Source organism: Rhea pennata, chromosome 23 (assembly GCF_028389875.1).
Source record: "Rhea pennata isolate bPtePen1 chromosome 23, bPtePen1.pri, whole genome shotgun sequence".
In the NCBI taxonomy this organism is placed as follows: Eukaryota; Metazoa; Chordata; class Aves; order Rheiformes; family Rheidae; genus Rhea; species Rhea pennata.
The window spans coordinates 5,428,975-5,453,256 of NC_084685.1; the positions used below are offsets into that span (position 1 = coordinate 5,428,975).

At 43.7% G+C, this 24,282-nt stretch overlaps 1 protein-coding gene across 1 annotated transcript in view; it reads right to left on the bottom strand.

Annotated features, from left to right (window-relative positions):
• Nucleotides 1-5,483: 5,483 nt before the first annotated feature.
• MAN1C1 (mannosidase alpha class 1C member 1) overlaps nucleotides 5,484-24,282 on the bottom strand; it is a 66,148-nt gene continuing 47,349 nt past the window's right edge. Inside the window, exons 5-13 of the mRNA XM_062593970.1 lie at nucleotides 23,870-23,950; nucleotides 21,289-21,383; nucleotides 16,775-16,898; nucleotides 14,259-14,352; nucleotides 10,596-10,711; nucleotides 10,223-10,442; nucleotides 7,892-8,064; nucleotides 6,963-7,078; nucleotides 5,484-6,277 (exon numbers count right to left, since the gene is read on the bottom strand). Coding sequence (XP_062449954.1) covers nucleotides 6,154-6,277; nucleotides 6,963-7,078; nucleotides 7,892-8,064; nucleotides 10,223-10,442; nucleotides 10,596-10,711; nucleotides 14,259-14,352; nucleotides 16,775-16,898; nucleotides 21,289-21,383; nucleotides 23,870-23,950 — 1,143 coding nt within the window. The 3' untranslated portion in view covers nucleotides 5,484-6,153. The remainder of the gene's footprint in view (nucleotides 6,278-6,962; nucleotides 7,079-7,891; nucleotides 8,065-10,222; nucleotides 10,443-10,595; nucleotides 10,712-14,258; nucleotides 14,353-16,774; nucleotides 16,899-21,288; nucleotides 21,384-23,869; nucleotides 23,951-24,282) is intronic.

Here is a 24,282-nt window from a genome sequence, read left to right on the forward strand (position 1 = left end):
ATGTTAAACGTGGCATTTCCGTGTACTGAAGCAGCATTAAGGAGGGTCAGTGATGTGAATGTGGTCCCGTAGTTCGTGGGACAACCTCCCCCACTGATCCTTCAAGAGTGTGGGCTCGGTCCCGCTTTTGCCCAGCTAGTTTTCCCAATTTACGGGGAGGATCCGTGTCCTACTCCATCATGAGCCTGGTTGGTATCGCTCCCCAAACCACAACCGCCAAGCGAAGGCTGCGAGCGGGGAGGTGGAGGCAGGGAGACGGCCCGGCAGCGCGAGGCAGTCCCTGTGTGTTGGGCACGTTATTTTTTTCAATGGTTTTGCTTGCAGGTGGCAATTTTGCTGGGCTCTAAGTGCTCTCGAATCAGGACCACACGCAGAGAGAACAGGAGATAGAAACGACTCCGTTGCTGGGCACTCCTGCCGTTGCAGCTGCACGGCAATAGCACGGATACTTTACGCCCTCTGGACTTAGTCGGCCCCAAGCCTGAGGCTCCCTCACCACTGTGCAATGATCCCCCAGTAACTGAGCAAATGGGTTCTGGAGCTCCATCATCCCTGAGTCATTCCCACCATCACTCCTGATCACAAAACTTCATGTTATCCCAAACTATTCCACCATCTTTGTTCTTTGTGCCCTTCAGATTCTTCTACATGGTTGTCACACTGCTCTCAAGCAGTGGCTTGGCCAAGAAATATATACTTAGTCATTTTAATCTTTCCTCATAAATCAGTTTCTTGCTCCTCCTTACATGCAATTCTGCACTGCCACTGAAATCCCGATTGCTCAGGAAGATTTAGAGCATTTTCTGCTGCTGCAGGGCTAACGATGCAGAATGTTTGATCTCTCAAAGGGGAGCAGGAAGCGTTAGCATTTAATGCTTTGAAGCTTTTGCTATTTCCTAAGTCTGCCTAATCATTTTGTTTTAGAGCATTTTGGTTGGAGATGAGGAGAGCATGACAGAGAACCACAAAGAAAGCAGTGGCAGCCTCATCAAGGAAGAAGAGGCTGGTAATCTTGGACAGAACAGGCCAACAGTTTGTGGAGTTTCAAGCAGTTCCTGGAACAAGAGAGAAAGCATACCATGCTTGTACACCATGGCAAGCAAGATCAGAGAAACGGGACTCAAGTGGTCAAGGTGAGGTACAGCCTTCTGCTTGGGACTTGGGTTTGTTCTCCTCTCTTTGCTGTAGATTCCCCAAGGAACTCCTTGCTATTTCTTTTGCAGTGGCAGTACTAGCTTGGGCAACACAACAGACTGTGGAGCCTACCCCCACCCCCCCAAAAAAAAAAAAAAAAAAAAACCCCAAAAAAACCACCACCACCAACAAAAAACCCCACTAGGTTATTTGTAACTCAGATCAGTGCTGTTACATCTGCATAGCCAAGGGAGGATGGAGAAGGCAGCTCCACTCCAGAAGAAAATGTTTGTGAAACTCTGCCACTGCTCTTTGCTCTCTACGTCCCCATCAGCCAAAGAAGCAGAACTAGTGCTTGGACCAGAGGGGAGGAGATGGGAGGAACTGAATTAACAGAGCATTGAAATAATGTCTGGGACCAGAGACAGGTGTGAATGAGCTGGTCTCCATTTAAGCAGATATGCTTTAAAACTTACTGGACTCATTAGGTTGGGCAGTGAGGTGTGGAGAGTGTTCACGTACCTCAAGTACCTTTCAGACCACAAAATGTAACAGAATGAGATAGCTTTGAAAAAGGATAAATGTACTTGGGAGTGTGGGAAACAAGCAAGAGCAAGAGGTGATAAGAAATAAAAAAGCCTGCAGACTTCTGGATGGAGGAGACCTGGCAGGCTGGCCGTCACAGCCAAAATGGTACAGTTTAGACAAGAAGCACAGGGACTTATTTTACATCTGAACCATTTCCAGTGTCCTCAGCTACCATATAATGATGACAAATGGATGAATTACTTGACAGGAAAAAGAGTGAAAGACAAAAGGTGAAATAATTTAGGGTATCTGCTGGGAACTGATCCTTCTCAAAGGAGAAGAGTACCAACAGTTCCTGGCTCTACACCGCTAGCTCTTGAGATTACAGATTACAGCACTCAGGAGGAATTTTAAATATCCAGACAGCTGCTGCATGGCCCACCCAAGCACATTTTTACCAAAGGAAATCCTTGTGATAGAGAATTAATAAGGAAGATTCACACACACAAAAATTCACCTGGCAGGAAAAACTATCTCAGATTTCCCTTTTGCCAGCCAGGAGAGTCCAGCTGAAAATAAGAAAACTAGAGAGAAATTGCTGCCAGGGATTGAAAGCTTGGAACAACCTTTTTTGCAGTGAGATGGATTCTCCAGATGTTGGAGTACCACGCAGCAAGTCTGTGTTCCAGGACAGCACGTTCCGAGAGTGGAGAAATCCTCCCCTCATTTAAACTGATGGCCCCATTTCCCATCGCCTGAAACCCTGGTCTGCTTTAAGCTGAACAGATCATGATGTAATGGAAGGCAGCTTTAAAATCTGAGCTCTGTAAATGGAGAAAGCACCTGGAAACAGAAAACCCACTGAGCAAGCAAGTCCTGGCCAAACAGAGGACCAAGAATATAAATCTGGAAACCAGTAAGGAACAAGCAGTATCCAAGTCTGGCTTCACATGGGGCTTTTCAAAGGGGACAAGAAAACCAGAGGTATGTTCACTGCATAAGAGGAGATTGTAACCTTATTAAGAATAGCTGCACTGCAACAGAGGGAGTCACAGGCAGCTGTGGAAAACATAGTCCCAGAAAAGGAATTGGCAACAAAGACTGAGGCGTGAGGTGAAGTTTGATAGAGATGTTTCAACTAGACCATTTACCAGAACAGCAAGAGCCAATGCCTATCAAATTCCTGTGGTCTTGGATTCCTAACTCCCCTTTGTAGCTTGACCTTTTATATTCACTGTGCAGTAATCCATTCAGTGGGTAGTTTATAGTTCTTACCCTCACTAGCTCTCTAAACAAAAGCATTTACAATGCAGGGGTGTTTTACTGAAAACATTCCTAATTACAGCACAGTACCTGTTCGGGGCTCTACGAGGAATGAAGCCACAGACCCAATTGCAACCTGAAGTAACTGCTGAAACTTTGAAACTGCTATTGCCTGGAGTCAGCACTTGATGCATCACATCTGAAACAGTCAGATAAATAAATCAGATCAAATGTGGAAAAATACTAAGACTGCCAGGCTTTTGAATTCAATAACCAATTCTTCTGAAGCCTTCCAAGGGAATTTAATAACATTCTAAAAATGAACTGTAGGTTACTAAAATATGCATTTGTTTTCTGGATAGTTTTGTCTTATCTCCTTGTGTGGTCAGGCAACAACAGCCAGCCTTTCTACAAGCAGTGAGTTACTGTTTTTCATCTGTATCACATGATGCAACTTTCTGTTATCAGAACTTCATTTACAGGAAATTTCTTGTGATACGTAATACAGGGTCATATCTTCTAATGGTGAAAATTAACACAATAATCACAGATCCTCAATTTGAATGTAACAGGGGAAATGGGCAGAGATAACCTAAGCTGATCACATTTCCTGGAAAGGTGAGTCAAAAGTGGAAAAACCAGCATAAATCAACAACAGAATTCCCACTGGTGGCCTGCACATCTGAGAGGGAACAGGAAAGCAGCTCCAAGGCATAGCTTTTTACAGATCCTTTCCATTAGACATTTGAAGCCAAACCTTTGGTTCAAACAAAACACTCAATTAATTTTTCTACTTAAAGTACAAAAACAAAAGGATTCCCGTCTTGGAAAACACAAGAAATCCTACCCCCCGCCTCCCTCCCACCCAGCTGCCAAGCAGGAAGTATACAGGGTAGGAGCAAGATCTGAGACATGAAATCCCCATGCTTGCTTCTGTGCACAAGGCTCCCAGAGTCATGGGCTCTGCTCAAGCAAGAACATCCATCTGAGGCTCAAGATATGCTGAGGAGTGAGTAAAGGGCAGATGCATTTTGGGATGCCCATGGGGCAAATGTTCCCTTTACCTGCATTGCTGTAGGACTGAAGACTCCCAGTTATGGGCCAGGGCCAGGGCCAGGCCTTGGAACAAACCTGCTCCTTGGAACAACCCTTTACTCCTGCTAAACACATGTATGCTTAACTTTATGCCTGCAATTAATCACAGGCCTCAGGGATGCAACTCTGTGGATACCTGTGAGCATAGGCAGAAGTATTTGCAGAATTCTGGTCTAGAAAAGAGTAAAATTTCAAACGTGGTCACTTCCAACAAACAGCTTTCTTTGTGAGTGGTGCTGAGCTCCACATGAGTGTCTTAGTAAGCAAACTTACCACTAAGCTTTACATTGTCAGGCTTGCTGGGCAGCTAAAGAAATTTCCTATTTATGATGCATCCACTGACCTACGGGAAAGCAGCAGCTTTCTTTCAGAAGCCTATGTGATTTTACTAATACCATTCTTGCTCACTACCATATATGAACATTGGTGTGAAAGAGAAAACAAGAGCAGAGTTTTAATGCAACAACAAGGATCTATTTCTAAGGAGAGCTAGAGCAATGCTGTTTATTTGGGGTTTTTCAATTTTGCCAAGCAGTTTTCTGAGTTACTCGAAGAGCAGGACATTTTTATTTATGGAATTTCCTTAATCTACTATAAAAATCCTCTGAGCTAAACTGATTTCCCAGCATCCAAATCTCTTGGATAAGACAACTCACTCCCAAGATGCTTATTTACCAATAACCATTCCTCTAGGCCAAGCTTACCAGGCAGTATCTTTATCTCTGGGATAATGTTAAGTTCCTATCTGACAACCTTATTTCTCTGGGGGAATTACACAAGCATGAATTTAGAAACACATTTTTTTGTTTTCATAACAAGCTTTATCTTCCCAAGTTGCTGAATAAACCAAGTATTGTTTCACAAAAATGGAGAAAAATGTTCTATCACCCAGGGCCATGCAGCGTCACAGTGACCAGAGGAAAAGCTGCTGCAGGGCCACTGGGGGAAAGGATGCTGAATGAGGATCCAGCCCTTCTTGCTAGAACTGTTAGGCAAGTACTCACAACTGCCAGGGCCAGAATTGGAACGGTATATGAACATCTCCCCACAGTCATCTGCTTAGAGTCACTGCGAGGACATACAGGGTAAATAGCTAGTCCAGTAGCAGAATACACGCAAGAATCTGGCTTCAATTTTTTCCCTTTCTTCTCCTCTTTCATTCCAGAAAGAGTATGTAACAAGGAGCAAACTGGGGGTTATTTATTTTTTGCTAGAAAATAAAACGTTTAGTAGAACTCCTGCTAACCTGTATCAGACAGTGAACAAGCAATTTAAAAGAGCTGGTGCAGACTGGAATTATCATCCATGCACAGACTAGATTACTCTGGAAATCAACATCTATTGTGAAACATTCTTGAAATCAACCAGTATTGTCACCTAGTCATTCCAAGCATGATGTAACAAGTCTCTGACAGATGGCTTTAAAGCAGGATCAACCCAAACATGCTTTTTATTTTACAAGACTTTTATTCCGTTTCACAGATTTGACTATTACAGCAGTGAAATTATTACAAGTGACTCGTAACATTTAGTTCCAAATAAAAGTAGAAAAACACAAAAAGTATAAAGGAAAGTTAAATGAGATGTGATGCATGGTAAATGTGATTTAAGAGCACAGAAAATAGATATAAAAATACATTAGGATCAAGAATTTTGCAGACAGGTTTTGATTTAGTTACAATTTTGACACCACCTAGAAAGCACAGTATATTGAAAACTGTTAATTAGAAAGGCGATAAAATCCAACAGTATATAAAAGGCAAAAACAAAACAAAAATATGAAAGGAAGAATGTGTCTGTGTGTGGGGAAGCCTATTATATGGCAAACTTCCAATCCTTTGGCCACTATAGAGCAAAGTCAGTGGATTTCATATAAATTCTCTGTATAAAGGAATGTCTATGAATTGTGTACAATATGGCCCAGAATAAACATCTCATTTTCAGGCTAATAGAGCTCCTCACAGAGGAAAAGAAGGTGCTTATGTCACGGTTTCATCTCCCCGATATAATACTGTCCGGAATTGGACTAGTGCCCCAAAATACCATTTTAGGAACAACACGAACTCCTTTAATGGAAAGGAAATGCAGTAACCCGCTGACACTGCAGAAGCTGGGTGCTGGGCAATGGCCTCACTACTGCACACTTGCTTTAGCTTTAAAGTTCGTGTGGTTGACTGGCAGGGGGTGAGCCTCCGTGTTGAACACCCAGTCGTCCAGGGACAGCACATCGTCTTCACAGAACAGAAGATAGAGGTACCTGGAGCCATAAGGCAAGGATGGGCAGGGAGTGTAGGGGAGAAGACAGACACAAGCAGAGATTATAGGAAGCTCAAATGGGACTCCAAACATGCACAGAAAACCACTGTCAGCAGGATTCTGATGGGGGCTGCCACTGGACTCAGCTGTCATAGTTTACAATGATATGCTTCCTGCCTCACTCCTCTGCTAGAAGCTACCATCCCCAGAGCAAGGGTGGCAGAACGGGATGTATGCCTGCCCTCAGCCACCCCACGAACATTAGCTCTAGGTACCAGCAAAGGCAGATTTGCACCAAGGATGAGATCAGCTGAACACCAGCTGAGAAGCACATTCATATCATATTCATGCCTCCTCTTCGTTCAGAGCATTAACCTGTATTAACCAGGGCATAACCCTTCAGAGGGGACAGCTGTGCCTCCCCTTTACTTGGAACAACTCTGGATTGCAGGAAGAATCCTTTAAATTCACTGCATAAGCAGAAACCTAGAGAGTGCCTATGACAGCAGTGGTTCTGCAGGAAGAAGTTACTAAAGCTTTGCAGCACCTATAATCTTGCCCAATCTGCCCTGCAGAGGATAAAAGACTTCACAACAGAGACTTATCATGCAGAAAGATACACATTAAAAGTGTCGCTGATGCAGGAATTACGCTATTCTGAAAGGCTTCTGTAATACTAGACTTACTTCAGAGTTTCTGCAAGGAAAAAACTCTGTTGCATGTTGTCATGGGTTGGGGTTGTGGTGTAAACATCTCGGATGCCAGAAAAGCCAGCTTCTACTCTGCAATGTTTTTCCAGGGCCTGAAAAAGGAAAAGAAATCTCAGTAACATACAGTAGCATGGACAACTCATTAATCATCATCAGTCACATCATTACAAGTCAGCTTTACAAATCAAATTCCAGGTTTATAGTATGTTCTTTCTCTCGCTGAAGAGAATGGTGATTACTGCAGGAATAAAGCTAGTTCTAATGAAAAAGCAAGAGAAACATAGACTGCCTAAGTTGGTTGATTGATTGACCTTGACGCTACACATATATCAACAACAGGTCTCAAGTGGCAACTCTGCAGAGCCTCTTTTCCAGGGCACTAGATGAATGACAATTCTGCGACTGAAATGCAGTCCCTGCTAAGATGTGGGGCAGCAGCCAGCTGGCTATTGTATTAGCTGGAAAGACAGAGATGAGAGACTTGCTGGCTGGGAGGTCTTTGTAGGAAGAAAACAGGATGAACACCGCTCATTTTTCCTGGCCAACTACAAACCAGTGGTTCTGAGGAGTCCACATATTTCAAGTACAAAGTTGACTCCTTTTCATGTAGGTTTGTTACATTAATAGCAGGTTTCACTGTCTGCAGCACTCTTCTCCATAAACCTCTAGTTTTGATTGACTGATTGATTCTAGCATAGACAAAGAGGGAGAAGAAAATATTTACCATGAGCAGCAGAGAAGCTACACTAAATTGAACTATTCTGTATATTTCTGCATTGTTGCTAATATGGCTTAGTGATTAATGCGATTTAAATTCTTTCTGCTCTTTTTCTTGACTGAAGAAAAGACTCCTGTAAGAATTAATCAGCCTGTAACAATTATTACTGCATGTTCTCTAACCATACCTTCACAGCCTCCCAGCCCCACTGTCTGTACTTGGGATCATGCGTCAGTCGCCACATGTACATATAGCTTTCTACCACTTCTGGGCGTAGGATATAGTAGCGCTCGCTGAGCCTGGTTGCCATGGCTTCAGTTCCAGTGTCAAAGCGAAAGGCTTCGGGGCCGAGTTTGGTATCTAGACAAAAATCACATGCATGAAATGATCAGTTTGGGGAGAAAGCAAGCAAACAGGCTGTTTAGGTGCTTTTATTCTGCTCAGACATCAGACATTTAACTGAAGCTTGTGTGAGATCAGACAAGCAGATCAGTCATGTCTGTGTAACACATCAGCCTAAGAGCTACTATCAAGACAGGGGCAACTCCACAAAGCAGATGAGCTTTCCTCACTGCCTTCCCCAGGTTTTGGTCATACTGTGATATTTCTGGATACTATCTAGGTGAGGATAAAGTGCTTCTGAGAGTGGATAAAACTGACAAAACAAATACTTGGACCAGAGCTGAATGTGAGGAAGCGGGTACAAATCTTTCCCATGTCCTAAGGTTTTTGCTGGGCTAGGATTTAGTCCTAGGAACTGCACTGCACCTAACCCTGACAGCAGAGTTTGTCACTGAAGCAAACCTCAGGACCCAAGTGAGAAAGAACTGAGAGGCAGATCCTATCCTAAAGTCTCAAAGAGAAAACACATTCAAAGGAAAATCTAGACAGGTGTCTGACCTTGCCATCACTGAGAGATTGGTACACTGTTCCCAGGTAGGAACTTCTCTGTTTCACAATTGATCAATACACCAGACTGAGCCAGTATGACTGCACCAGGGCAGGGAGGTTGTAAGAAGAGGTACATGGGGACCTGCAACCCCTAACTTTGCCTTATTTTCTGGTCTACAACCAGCCTCTTTGAAACAGAGGACATCAGGATGATGGCAAAAGCTGAACTGATTTCAATGATGTTTCACAATCAAAAAATTAAGAGTACTTTGGTCTTTCTGAGTGTTCTTTACATGAAGATCTCAATCTCTTGCAAGTATCTGCAAGCACTGAGATCCCTACTTACAACACAGGGACCTCTCCCTATCTGAAAGACAGGGAAACTAAGCATAGAGGTTGCTTGCGATCATGCCACATCAGGTTTCTCTTACAGTACACACATGTTCACCATAAAGCTGTGTTTAACTGTGTTTAAGGTATTCATTTCATTTCTCTAAATATTTTGCACTTTCCCTAGACCCTCCTGTCTGCACAGGGAGCTTATGTTGTTTGCTAGCTGTATTGTTTGCTGACAGCCAGGGTGACATGCACAGCCATTCTCTGCAAAACAATGAGCTTGCTGAAATGACAGCTCTGTAACCAATGTGGGCAGGCTTGCTACTGTCCTTTCTATGCTGATGGATGTTGCTGAAGGTGAAAATTGGCTCCAGGCACTCACAGCCAGAGGGTTATTAGTTCGGGTGGCTTGTTTTCGTTCTGTAAGTGCTGGAAAAAAGAGTTATTTGCAAATATAATTTTAGTTTAGCTTGAAGTTTATTAGGCAAACGTGCTGGATGCCAGCTGCCAATACGGGCTTGCTGATGTGCTGAGGTGTGAAACAATCTTTGGGAACAGTTAGTGCAGACAGATGTGCTTGGCAAGGTCCTGGAGAGCACACTGCTGCTTTGTTGCCTGCAGGCTTCGAGGAGCTACAGAGATGCCTACAAAGAAAGGAGCAGCGTCCAAGGCATGCTTATCTTACTGAAACCACTGCAGGCAGAGAACCAATCTCTCATTCCTCATCAGTCACTTTTCTCCCAAAGCACTGACTGAAAAGCACACTGGGTAGGGAAACCAATCCTACTGAAGTTGGCCAGCCTCTGCTTAGATATCTGGAAGAGGTTGAAAGTCACTTTACTACTTTGGTAGCAGCAGTAACTTGTCTCCAACCCTGGCTTATCAGCTGCTCTACTCCAGGTAGTGGGACATCTTACAATGAAAGGGGAGATTAACCACTGTTAATCTCCCCTTTTTGTCTGCACAAGGATGAGAAAGGACAGACTCAAACTCTACCCTTGTTGGCAGAAGGCTAGCTCTACAATCGAGATGCAGGGTTAATTTCCCAGTTCTGCCACAACAGTTCACATCTGCCTGTCCCTCTGCTCCAGCTGTCTGTTATATAAAACAGGAAGGCTGTTACTGCCCTCCCTTCTAGATATCCTAGAGAAGAAATGTAAGTCATACACGGATGAAGACGCTGCTGAAGCACAGAACAACCTGCTGCAATCCTTTGCCACACAAGAGCTGAGTCTTCTAAGGCTGTAGACTCTCCCCTACTAGCGTTTCCTAGGCAGCCCACTAGATTTACCTGAGCGTGCATAAGACTCATGACATGTGTTAGTTATTTCTGCAGCTAGATCCATGTAATGTTGCTTCCTTTCTTCTCCAGCATGTTCGGCTCCAAGTGCTATCATGCCCCCGGAGAAGCAAGCCAAGTGGCCCATTTTGTGATCCAAGATGCCACCCCTCCATTCAGCAATGTAGGTCAATCCTCCAGCAGACTTTTTGACCAAATGCTTTTCTATTGCCTAAAGGGATGAAAATTAGGATCTCAGGATATTTAGCGAACAGGATGGAAAGTGAATACCAAACAAACCCAGAGAGCTAACATACCTTTGCCTGAAACATTCTGGTGAACAATGTCTCCCACAAGAAACAGAAAGCAGAAACTCACTCCTTACCTCTAGTGCATCGTCATACATCTTTTTAGCTTCAGAGTCTTTCTTGTCTGACATCAGCCAAGATTTGATGAGATATTCATAAAAGCTGTCCCCAAGCCCCCCTATGGAGACATGGTCTGTAATAGAAAAGCCAAAAAAGAACATCAGGTTCATAATATACAACAAGCAGTCGCTTTACAAAGAGCAAACAACCATGTCCTATTTAATACCCTTGTTCTTGCCTCTCTCTTTCCAGTTTCCTGGGGAGAGCTTGCAGCATTTTCTTTCTTAAAAAAGGAAGAAAGGTGGAAAGTGCAATCAGGAGAAAAACGTTCTGCCATTTTACAGAGCATCAGTATCCCTTAGCAAAACTATTCAGAGGTCTTATTTTGCAACAGTTACTTATACTGCAACTTGAACATGCTTCCTGTTTATGAAGCAACCATTGTAAATCCCAGCCTAACAAACTGAGAGCAACGGCAGGTATTGATGGTTTTCTACCTATATAAAGCCACTAGGCCCTGTCTCACTGCCTCAGGAAAGGGAAAATGTATGTTAGATCGTACAGAGCTGCCAGCAAGGGACTGCTGTAAATACCTCTACATTCTGCCATTTGTATTCCTAGCTCATGGTGAGACTCTATGTCCTGGGGAAGGCTGGGGTTGTTGGCATATTAAAATGATAAAGTCAGGTGCAAGGATGTGCACTGAATATCTTCTGAAGAAATCAGATTTTCAAGGCTATCTGTTCAGAGTACACAATGCTCTGACCTTACTAGAGAAGAAGATGCTATGGAATTGCACTGTGAAATGGGCATGACAGCTGCAGGTTTCTGCCTGGGGGGAACTCTTGGATGGATTTATATCTTTAAAGTATACCACAGGGGGAAAAGCAGCACTAATTCTTTGAAACAGCCAAGAACTCCCCTTTTTATAGGAGCAAGACAAATTACCTACCATGGACTGAACCATCCCTATTAATTAAAAGCGTCTACCTCTACATCTGCATGCTTCCTCATTTTAAACATCAGCAGACACAGCAGGGTTTTCAGAGAAGCTTTTCAGATTTTTATTTTCTCTTTCAGTGTACCTATATGAAGTCACAAGGCTTATTCTAAGTGCTAAATCCTTCCAACAGGAGTGATCAACAGCAGTGCATTTTCCTGACCTGAAGAGAAAATATCCTTGATACAGTGTATCCAATGACCAACAGAATAATCCACAGAAAAACAAGATTAAACCTATGAATTCAGAGAAAAGGAGGACAGACTATTTACAAATACCAGCTGCACAGTCTGTCTTTAAAGAGAAGCTCTGTGATCCTAAGTATGTCATTCATAAAATCACCAAAGCAGGAGCTCTGGTACATAATCGCATTCCATATGGCATGACTTTGCCAGCATTCACTTCCTAGGCACTTTGCATAAATAAATCTTCTATGTCAGCAGGGGACTGTGCTTTAATTCTCTAAAGGTAGGGCATTGCCTCTTCATTAGAAGATATGCTCAGTCGGCCAGGTCAAAGATGCACCTTTTAAAAAACCACAGCAATTCCAAGAAAAACAGCTTCCCGCAAAGAGCTTTAATGGCAAGAGAGAAAATGAGAACCTGGCACCTACTGAGAACACCTCTGTAGCAGGCAATAGCTGCCTCCTTACTTTGGTCCTGATCTATTTCTCACTAGCAGTATCGGAGACGCAGAAGATGCTGATTAGCATCTTGCCTCGTTGGAATATGGATTCAGACCACAAGGTCAGAACCTGAGCAACTGGCAGAAGTCTGCACCATGGGTTGCCCTTATGATGTGTAAGTCTAGGACAGAGGGTGTTTACAGTTCTTTTTCATAAATTGTCCTATCCCAAATGAACTAATTAGATGCTACTTTTAATAAGCTCTGAGACCTAGCAACAAGCCCCTCTATATGTCAGCAAAGGGTGGGAGCAGGTCAGTTCAACAAAGTCAAATTTGTGGATATAGACAGGATTAAATTAGTGGCAGAAGAGATTAACAGTACGTATCAAGCTGAATATTTTAACCATCTGAATTAAGAGCACAGCTCCTAAGTGTCTCAGAGATTCAATAGCAATCAGTTATGGCAACAACAGAACATAGAGACTGGAACCTCATCTCTTCTCAACACCAAGGAGTAGGTAGGATTAATGCTTGTGTCTGGGAAAATGTGCAGTGTGGCTGCCAGCTGGGAATACCCTAAAGAAAATGGCATCTCAGGGGTACATTGGAGATGGGAGATTAACCTTTCAAGTGGAACATATTGCAGTAACTCTGCAGAGACAAATGCAGAGGGGAAGATGAACCAGCAAAGGGACTGGAAAACTTGCAAAGTCAATTAACAGGATAAACGTGGAAGCCTATCTTCTTTTCTCACAGCACCAAAGAACAGCTCTGGTTTAATGGGAGAACTGGAATTATCCAAGATGCTGTATTGGGACAATTTTCAAGCCAAGCCCTGTCAATCACCATTATTGGTGCTGATGTGGCAGTCAAAGGTCAGGGATTGCTCACAGCCAGCGCTCTCCCAATGTCTCAGATGATGGCAGCCATGCAACTGCCTGTCCGTCACAATCAGAGCTATTAATACAGTAGTTAGAAAGGTCTAGAGTGATCTAGGAGATCCAACACTGCAGCAAGACACAGGGATAGAAAAATGCAATGACTCAAACAAATCTGTTTAAACAATATAAATGTAATCCACTGACAGATTAAAACCAGCTTCTGCTAAAAGAGAAAACATTTATTTCCTTTGAAAGAGAAAAACATGAAATCCAGCAACATCCCTTGCCAAAATAAGCAAATCTCTAACAAAACAGAAAGCTGAAGTCAAAGATCTGGGGCAGACCAACAGAAGCAGCCTTTCATGCTACTATCAGAGAGCAAGGTTTTACCCTCGGGTGGCACAAAAAGATGGGTATTTTTCTCTGGGTATAGAAGCAGCTGAGTAGGTAAAGCAGGAGAAGAAATAACTTTTCTCTGGGAACACCTTTTCGAATATTTCCTTGCTCTTCAAGCCCTTCCCTGACTATTGCTCCCACTTCCATTCTAGAACAGAATCTCTTCCAATGCCTGTTTCTTCACTGCTGGCCAGCACTGCATTGCTACAAGAGAGAAGTACACATTCTTGTCTCACCCTTGTTGCAGCACACTATGCCACAGGTAACACAGTGACAGGCACATGAACACATACAAGAGAGTGCCTAGATCCCAGAGGAATCTGAAACTCTGCAAGCCCACTGACTCTCCAAATGGATCCCTATTTGATACATCATACTTAGGAAGCAAATCTCATGGCTTCCACTCACAGCCTTCATGTGCAACTCCAAAGGAGGCCTGTGGGATATGTGAAGACTGCAGGATAATATCTTAAAGAGATGTGCTGATTTCTAATATCTGTGTGATGAACCATGTACCATTACCCCCTCCTGTGCAGGAAAGGATCTAATTCTTGTTCTGGAGGTGAGACACTCAGCTGGAAACAAGGCTGATGGAATAAGTGTATGATGATTATATTGCATCTTCAAGATCGAGTCGCATTATCTAATCACATGTATAACAGGCTGCCTGACAAGACATTTCCTTGGCTTGCTGCTCTGACAGTTGCTATCTCTTACCAAAGAATAACGGAAAGGCTGAAATGCTCCAGGCAGGACTCAGTGCAGACTGATACTTACGCTGCACCCAGTTGCCTGTCACTGGGCTCAGGAAGTTGGGATATAGGCCCTGCGGCTTCTCAACTCTGTTCAGGACTTTGCGGATGTTCATCACCTATGAGAGATGAGACAAGAACCATGTTACTTCTCTGCTGAAAAGGCTGACAGCTTGTTTTGTTACTGAAGACTGACTCCTCAGTTTTGATGCCTAGCTGAACAAGCACAGCAGCCTGCAATGTTGTGAATCATCACACAAGTGGAAGTCAGCAACATGGTCTCCAAGGAATGGTCTGTGACAGAGGAATTTTCCTCCTGGATTCTCAGCACAGTCTTTATCCAGTTCTATGGGTTTTTAGAAATGGTTCTGAAAAGCTCAAAAGGCCCCAGTTCAGAAAGCAGTGGAAGTAATCCCCTGCCAATGGTCCAGAAGGAATCCTGAGGATTTGGGATCGGAGTGGAAATGTAGGAAAGGTAGAGGGTGGTTTTTTCCATGATTCAAAGTGAAAGGAGTGGCAGAGATGAGTGACTCACATGGCACTTAAATTCATCATGTGCTCACTCAACCTGATGAATTGGGGCCTTTAATTTCAACAACAGACAGCTCCTTTAATATGCTACATCAGATTTACTTATTCTCTAAAACCTCCCTTGGTTTCACTCCCATTAAATCCAATAGGCCTTTCCCATAAGGGATGAAGTTAAATGGTATGCAGCATAAATATTCTATTATAACCTACAGAGCAGCTAATACACTCTAAACCTTTTATAAAATTAGACAATTTGTACGCCAAAAGCTGGCTACAGGCTTAAGTCAGTGCTTCCAAGTAAGTCATCAGGCTGCATAATATTTACTGTAGTTTAGTAGCATGGCATATTAATGACATGTTTGAATAAATGACACAGATAGACTTTATTCCTGCTAAAATCACACAAGTCCCAAGCTGCAAGCTAATGAGTTGATCTGTTCCTCTGATGTCATTTCCCACAAAATGGGCTGTTTGAGCCCTATCATCCCAAGTTTTATCTCTCAGAGGGTATTAGGATGAACATGATATGTTTTCTGTGGCACACACAAGGCAGGCTCAGTTCAGGAGAGTCCATTAGAAAGGTCCTGCCCATATCCTTTAGCTGGTTTATGAGTCTGAGATGAAAACATGTTATCTTGGGGATAGAGGCTTGAACCTGGCTCAACATGGCACAATTTGAACGTGGAATATGGATTCCAGCAGTTCTGGCTTGCAATGTTACATCTTCTTACCTTGTGTTTTCAGTGCTCATCCCTCTCTGTTCTCCTCCTCCATTTCTTTCCCTCACCCTTTCCCTCTACTGGTCTCTTCTCACTTCTCCCTTCCCTGCTCTGAGTGATTCATCATCATCGTCAAGAATCATTAGCTTGTCTTTTTTATTTCGAATTGCCAGTCTTTCTTTATCTTGCCTACAAAGTTTCCTGGATTTCTAGTTTCCCTGCACCCTCTGCTATTCCCTCCTGCTCATTCCTCTGTGACATTTCTCTTGCTCACCTCACCACTTTGCTTTCCACATGCTTCATCATATTCTCTGTTTTGCTCTTGTAGCTTCTTCTTTCTCTTTCTTCCCTTCCCTTCCCCTTTTCAGTGACAACTGACAGACCAATACACTAGAAAAGGACCGTTGTGAGCCTTTTACTGGTAATCTCGGAACAACTGTTTGTTTTCATCCCATTGTGGGGCTTTGGACCGGCCCCATTTCCTTTGGGCTCATGGGAGTGGTTCAGATTCTAACTGGAACAATTTGTTTCCCTCAAAGCTGGTTCCCTGGTATGTGCATGATTTGCTGGTATCCAACAGCATATTTATTAAATTGGTCCCACATGCACTACAAAATCACTTGTTAAAAAAAAAGAAGGAAAAAAAAGGAGCTCAAGCTAATGTGAAATATTAACAGATTTTCAGTTACAAGTTACACGAAAGGAATCCAATGTGTCAACTGTCAGGCTTTTCCTACACAAGAAACCTCAGCAGAAATCTTGCTGGCTGGAGGATAGCATTTAGTGCCCGTTTAGAGTGGAAAGGTCTGTAAGTACAAGCCAATACTATTAGGATATCATAATTAAAAATTATCTTTGCAGCCTGCACCCAACAGAGGGATTAATTTTGCCTGTGCCTTTGTGTTTAGTAGGTTTTTACTACAACTTCACATGACCAAGACATTGGGAAAACATCCCCATCTCCCTTTCTGCTGCCAGGAAGGGAGACAGGGAGGTGGAAAGGCTAAAGCATTGTAAATGACCAAAGAAAACACCGGGGCAGCTGCCTTTCAAGGCTAGTCAGCATGACAGGACCTCCATTCGGAGGCTGCTGTGACCTTTTCACTGGACTGGTGCATAGGATGCTCAGAGGCCTGGTGACCTAGTTATACTGCTAATGAGCAGAGACAGCAAACATGACTTTGCTGTCATGTTGTCTGCTGTGGGTAGGTCAAAGTGCTGCTCTGCTTCACCCTGCCCCCAGGACCATGAACAGACCAGTTCACTAAAGACTAAGGTGGGAAATACTTGCCTTTTCTGCAAACACCGGGTTGCCGGAGAGCTCTGAAAGGTGCAGGAATTCTAAGTGCAAGGTACCAAATTCTGCTAAGATGCTGCTTCCGGCAGATGCCCAACCCCAACTCCAACTCATGCCGCTGCAAGGAGAGAAAAGGGAGCGTTCATTACCAAGCAAAGTCTGAGGTCACCCCACTGCAACAGTGCAGGCTGTGCCTTTGCTACGTGTACGTAATGAACAGCAGGTATCAACAGGGACCACATAAAGGTCATACATAGACTGTTTAGAACTCTTTCACATTGAACAATTCCAGTGGCACAGAACAATAGTTTTAAAAAGGATTGTTTAGGATAGGGCAACTACACAGATTTGCACATCCTGGCCTGCATGCTAGAGTTGCTGTCGGAGGGAAATCTCTCCCAAACAGATCAGCTTAGACCAAACTATGGAAGAACACTCGCAGGTTGCCCTACATAAGATAGTTTGGGATAAAACCTGCCTTTAAGCAGTTTGAGCTGAACTCTTGTGTCTTAAGCATCCCACAAGTCTGATAAGGCTGAAATCTTATTTTACGGAGAATCCAGAATATCTCTAAGCACCTCATTTCAACAAGATCTCACACTCTTTATGCAGATATGACACTGACATCGCTAAAATGTTTTTGGTTGCATGCAGCAACATCAATGCTTACAGGAAAGAAACCATTGGGCACACTTGACTAATGAAAAAGCCACGGGTAAACTGACATCTGCATATGTCAAATCTGACTCTAAAAGCACCCCACTGGTGCTTATCTTATATGGCTTGCAAGCACAGTTGGCCAGGACAAAGCTTCAGAAGCTGGCAAAGACTGTGTGAAGTCAGTTATACCAAGTGCCTTCCACCCCTATTTTGGGCATATTGAGAATCATTCTCAGCCTCTGTTTTCCTCCCGGTAGCTTTGCTATTGATATCTCATCCTGACAAATCCATGCAAAATGCAGCTATGGAAAAAATCCTCTTCGGAGCAAAGAGCAGATTCTGAGAGGAAGAGGGCATAATTTCCCCCTTTATCCCATCCAAAAGGACATGGCTGCAGCTCTTCCAAGCACTAATAACCTCATGCATCTCCCTCCTGGATTTGCATTTATATTTGATCACATCCCTCTTGTGTCCCACTGCTACAGATTACAGCTCTGTGCCTCTCTGAAATCTACACGGACATGAAAAGTGACATATATCTTTAGGCCTTGGACCTAAAATAGCCCCTGCAAGTGCTGGCCCAGGGAAACTTGGCAGAGCTGTTTCAGAACTGATATGACTTTGATTTTCATGTCTCTCTATGAGTAGTTTGTGGTCGATACTGATGAGGTAGCAAATTTCCAGTTATGGGGGAGGGGACACTAGATGGCGCCTGAAAGCTTGGCTATTTGAAGAAAAGGGTTTCTGTTGTTTACAGGAGGCTAAAACTAATGATCTTTTGGGGTGGGGGGGACAGAGTTTCCTTTCCATGTGATACACAGAAAACGATTTCAGCTCCAGAGCCGTTTGTTTTGCCTCCAGACAAAAAGAGCCATTAGATAAGCAATATGTTCACGCTGTTTCAAATTGCTCAGTCACTGCCAAACGTCAGCCTTTCCTGCAAACTGTCAGGAGGCTATATCACCAACCTTTCCTTCAAAAACACCGTCTGCAGCTAAAATGGTACCTCAAACAACACAGAGTGTTTATGGCAGAAACCTCCCTGCACAGGCTGAAAGACAGGCTCTCCGGTCTGACCAGGTGAAGGGCGGTATTAATGTCCCATCAGACATTCACATTAAACCCAGCAGTAGCTGGCCCCAAGAAGAGCAGGCTTAATAACCCCATGGAGTGCTCGTCTCTATGGAGTCAATTACTTTTTCTTTATTTACTGCACCAAAGGGACACAGTAACAAATGCAATCTCACAAACAGGAACAGCCTTCTGAGCTGGTTCAGATGAGGTGTGCTTGGAAGCAGCCAAATGACAGTGACTCTTGGGGTGTCACAGCAGCTGATATAGCCCTCCTGGGAACTTCGGTCCCAAACACACTGTGAGCCACTGCCTGCAAGGACTGTGTTGCTGGGAACCCAAGCCCTGTGTGTGGGTGAGAGATGGTGAACCCCAGTGAACTCAGGGAGAGGTGGTCTGGCAGAAACAGTGTGTCTGCAGTGTGTCCCTGGGTTAAAGAGCAGCCTGAAATGACCCCTTGCAGGAAAACAGTTTTTTGGCATTACAGGCTGAACAAACTGGATCTTCACATCTGCCCTTTATTCTAACATCGAAACCTTTTAAGTATCTTGGTTTTCAAGACAAAAGAAAATGCCCAGAGCTGCCTCTGTTCCCCATATAAATGCATTTTGATTGCTCAATTGCAGTGGGGCATTATCCTCTGCAAGTATAGACTGAAACTGGCTATTTCCCTCACAGAGACCCAAAGCAGCAAAACACTGCCAATTCAACCGGGTGGCCAGAAGAGGAGGATGTGGAAGAATGTGGCGGTGCAAAGGGATGTGAAGGGGGGCCAGAGGCCAGGACCAGGAGGCATCAGAAGAGAAAGCACAGCACAACATGCAGGCAGGGAGGACAGAGAAGCAGTTTGAAAAGACAATGTATGGTAAAATCTGGCAGAAAATGCAGCAGTTGGACCAGCAGGATGGAAAACAAGCCTGTGTGAGATATGATATGAGGGCCTTTGTGAAAACAGAAGGCCACAAGGAAGCACATCAGCAGAGGGGACACAAGAGGAAAAGGTGGTGTAAGGTGATAGGAAGAGATAAGGCCACCTGGCTATAGGAAGAGCAAAGGGAGGGTCTTTCTACTTGCATCCCCCAAAATATCTACTCAGAATTAATGCAAAGCCAGCTTTTGTTTGTTTCAAATTTCTGAATTTCATTTTCAGTCATCCCTCCCCCTCCAAAATCCACCACCAACAGAAACCCTGCACATGCTATTTAAAACTCTCCTGCTTCTGAGCTAGTGAGGTTTCTCTGGAATTAGCACATCCTTGCAAAAGTAGAATTGGGGGCCAATTCCTTCTTGCAAAACTCTTCTGAGCTTTGGATTGGCCCTGACTTGTGTTTTAAACATCCACTCTCTCTATATCATCTCACTCATCTCTGCTTCCATACCCATATGCCACCTCATGCTGAATAACTCCCTTCCCCTTTGGGTTTACAGGCTTTGGCTGGTCATCATGTTCCTGCAGTAGCCAGGCTACAGATTTAGCTCACTTCATCCTTTCTCCTAAATTTATTGATACTCCAGGCCCTCCTAGCCATATCATGGCTCTAAAGACAGAGCTCCAAACAGTAATATGGGCTCTGGATTTCAGGCTCTGTGTTATTTTGATTTTCTTTGTTCTTAGTCAAGGTCATCAGCAAAACATTTTGGGAATGTCTAGGCAGGCACAGTCTGTTTCGATTGTCTTCACAAAGGGCAGGGGAGGGTTTGGCATTTCTGCAAAAGGTTAGTCTACGCTGAGCCTTTATCACCACAGATGAAGCAGAATGTCTCTTCTGTAAAAAGAAACAATTAAAGTGGTGGTGGTGGTGGTGGTTCAAATTTTCACTGGGATCACATGCAGATGAGACAACTGAAGTGTGACAGTGAGAACTGAGCAATGGATTGGCCCGAGTCAAACGTTTGATTCTTGCGCTTCACAAGGACAGGAATCAAACAGGACGTCTGAGCTAAGAGAAGAATAAAGATTCTCGCAGCTGCTGCTCTGAGTATTGCAAGAGGTAAGGATGAAAGGCTTTTGTTAACCCACATTTCCTGCTGTCTACGTTTCAGCCTGCATGCAGCTTTTTCCCAGGGGGATTGGTTAATAGGTATCAAAATGAACCTATGAGCCCTTATTGGCTGGGAACACCACCTCTTAGTGAGATTCAGAGATTAAAAGTCCAGCCTCCAGGTTCACATCTCTCTGTTGAGTGACCTTCAGCAAGCTATCTAACCCAGCTGCCTCAAAGCTCCCCTGCAGCATGAGAACACCACCTACCTGACATGAAACACTGCGACTCGAAGAATACACACGTGGCTGAGTATTGCCAGCAGGGAAAAAAAAAAGAGGATCTGTATACTTCCCCCTTTCTGCAAACCTGTCTGCTAGTCCCATCCAATCAATTTCCCAGTTTCCCAGGTATGAAGCCTGGATAAATTCACATGCATCTAGTGGGGCATACTGCAAAAATACAGAGCGTGACACGTGCTACATGCAGACTACAAATATCCTTTTAAAGAAAATGACAGTGAGGAAAATGCTATTGCAGCAGGGAGCCCTGCCAAGAGATAAGGAAGAAACTGTCGATAGCCTAAAATTAATAATACACAGCTGGGGTTAACTTGAGTCACCTGCAATCTCTGCCAAGGTACCTCTTGGTTTTGGGTTGGCAAAACAAATGACCTCGAAGAATCTGCACTAGAGGGGGGCACCTCTGAGGAACTGCTGCTGTTCCTGCTTGGGTCTTGGTCTTTTGCAAACATTCAGTAATGAAATGACATGTTCATAAGGACGTGTGTCTTGCCTGCCCAGATTTATGACGCCGCGTGGGATACCAGTAGGGGTGTTAAAAGCTGGCAAAAGTTTCTCTCCAAGTTCCAGAGCTTTACTCTTGAACACCTGTTAAAAGAAGACAGGAAAAATATTTGAGGGACCACTTACAAATACTAGTTACACTGGATTCTTCCAGATGTATTTTTTCAAGCATGCCAATAAAGAAAGATGAAAGTACTGCACTGTAAGAATCTGTCATTTCAGGTCTCGATCCACTCCTGGGTGGATCTGGACCAAAAGTCATGGAGAACTTTGGTGTCTATCTGAATGGTCTCTAAAAATCTGTTCTAAGCCAGTCTTAAATTTCCTGGCAAACAGTGAACCTAGATAAGATCAGCCAGAGCTGCTGAGCTCACAGAACACCCCAAATGCCTCCGTGGCAAATTTCTGTGATCTGTTTCTGTTACTGCCCATGCATACCCAGGATAGGAGTCTGAAATTCAGCCACCATCAAAGCTGGGGTAAACAAGAGTGGCTACAGTTCAGTGAGCTTTGTGGGACCCTCTCCTAGCTCTTGTCCTTATACCCACTGACCTCACAGGGCCTACTGAACCTCTGCTCAAGAGGAAGCTCAAAATTTTGGGCTGTAGCAATCCTTTTCTGCATTACCTTCTCTTGAAACCAAGGACCTTTCAGGATCAGCAAGTGAAACTCAACGTAGGGCTTAACTATCATCAGCACACCCCTGATCTCCTATTCCCTGAAGATCTTGGCTGTCTAAACAACTGATTATAGTAGTACATCCCCTTTGACCAGCTGAACAAGAAATGAGTTCCATCAGCCAAATGTCTCCTCTTCAAATCTTGCTGCCCACTACAAATGCTGGAAGTAGCCTTGCTCATTGCCTTGTCTTTCTGCTTTCATATGAACTGACCCAAGGAGCATCCTTTAGGGGACAAATCCTTCTCCTTTCCCAATGTGGCTGAGGACACAGGAATGTGAAATGCCTAAATTAAAATCAAAGAAAATTTTTCTAGGGAGAAGCACTGTCAGATTTTCATCGGTTTGCCTTGTTGTTATTATCTCCTATTGCAAAAAACATGATTTTCAACAAACAGTCTTGTACTTGCAATCTTTCCCAGGAAGGTTTCATGGTTTCATCTCTAAGCCGCTCCTTTTCCATTTTTAATGCCTCAGTTTTGGGCTTTCAAATCAAATTATAGCTTATGGTGGCTTGCAGCACAAAGCTACCATACACAATTATTTTGGGACAAACTGATACAAGCACTAATCTTTGCTCCAGAGATTAGTCCTGATCAAGGGAAGCCTGTAAGTGACTTATGAGATAAAGCACAAGCCTTTTACCTCTAGCCCCCCTATACAGCCCAAGCTGTCATACTAGTTTAAGAAGGCAGGAATTTATTACTCTAAAAATACAGCACAGAGGAATCCTGAGCTCTCCTGCAGGCTTGCAGGGCTTTGATACACTCAAAAGGAGGTGAGTTTGATTCAGAAAGGGAAGCCAAGAGACAGGGCCTCAATTCTTGCATTTCAGCCTGGTGACACCAACCAGGTATGCGACAGGCACTGCCCTGGCTGCTGCATCACTGCTGACAATGCTTTAAAGGAGCTTTATGGTTTAATATGATTTCTTCTTGGTCTGCTGATGTGAAGCCTGGTAAAGTTGTGACTGAGACAGACCCTGAGTCGGGACACTGAGTCTTTGAGAGTTTTCCCTGGAGGGAAATCACAGAGGAAACTCATTCCTGGAACTCATTTAAAATGCAACCTTAGTAACAGAGCAGCTCCTGTGAATCTATGGATCAATGGTACCACTATGCAATGATGAGCTATTCTATCCCACCATGGTAGACAGCACTCAGCCATGGTTGGTGGGAGCTGACCTCTCATTTACAGCCAATCTTACAGTTCCTTCACTCACAAAACTCCCCCCCCCCCAAATCAGAATTTCTGCTTGCCTAAGATTTCCAGGGCAGAGGAATAATCTCTTCATCTCTATACCAGCTGTAAAATTTCAGTTCAGTTATATTATAAAACAGATTATGGCATTAAGCCTCAACCTCTGCTAGGCTGGAGAGAAAGAAGTGCCCCTATCCCCAGGGCACTTCATTTTGCAAATTACTGCTAAAGAAAGACTGCCCAGGCAGAATTTGGAGCACTTGTCACTAACCAGTTGTTGCCCCTTAGTAGAGGGGCAGAGTCTGGAATGATGTTTGATGAAATATTGCCTATATTTAGGGTACAGAGTAACCATAAAGTAGCAGGTACAAAGACAAAGATAGTGCAAATGGCGTTTCACTGGGGAGTAGTGTATTCAACTGAAAATGCATATTGTTAGAACTGCCCACTGGAGAGAAGATCTCTGCTGATGAGCCATGCATGGTGTATGCAAGGTAATTATGTGAGACTTAATTAAAAGAACATTAGTGGCATTTTGATATTCATAAAAATGATAGGTTTAGCCTGTTGTTACGGAGTGATTATCTGATGTTCAGTGAAAAGCTGCTGGAGAACCATTTCAATTCATTATTGGTGACAGAGACACACACTATTGGTGACTGAGACACACACACAGGGCTGCTGAAACAAACCTCTTCTCCAGTTAAGTAGTACGCGGCCAACAGTCCTCCAATATAGCGGATGTTCACCTCAAACAAGGATGCTTCTCCATTCTGAAAATACATAATGATATTCTTGACTGCAAAGTGCATATACAAATAGGAGCTAAGGGGAATGGCTTATAGACAAAAACTTGTCTTCTGCTCTTCACGCACAGTGTCATGTAGCTTTTTATCTAGGATCTCAAAGCACTTCATTTGCTCTACAGTGATGGCTGCATCCTGAAGGGAAGAACCGCCCCCCCCAGCTGTCCATTTATCACCAGCTGACAAGAAGTCTTGGAAGGTGCTTTCTGCCATTCAAGGACTCATCTCAGCTTGGAGGCTCAGAAAGCATCACAGCCTAAGGGGCACCTGTCATGGGCATGTCTAAAGAGAAATAAACT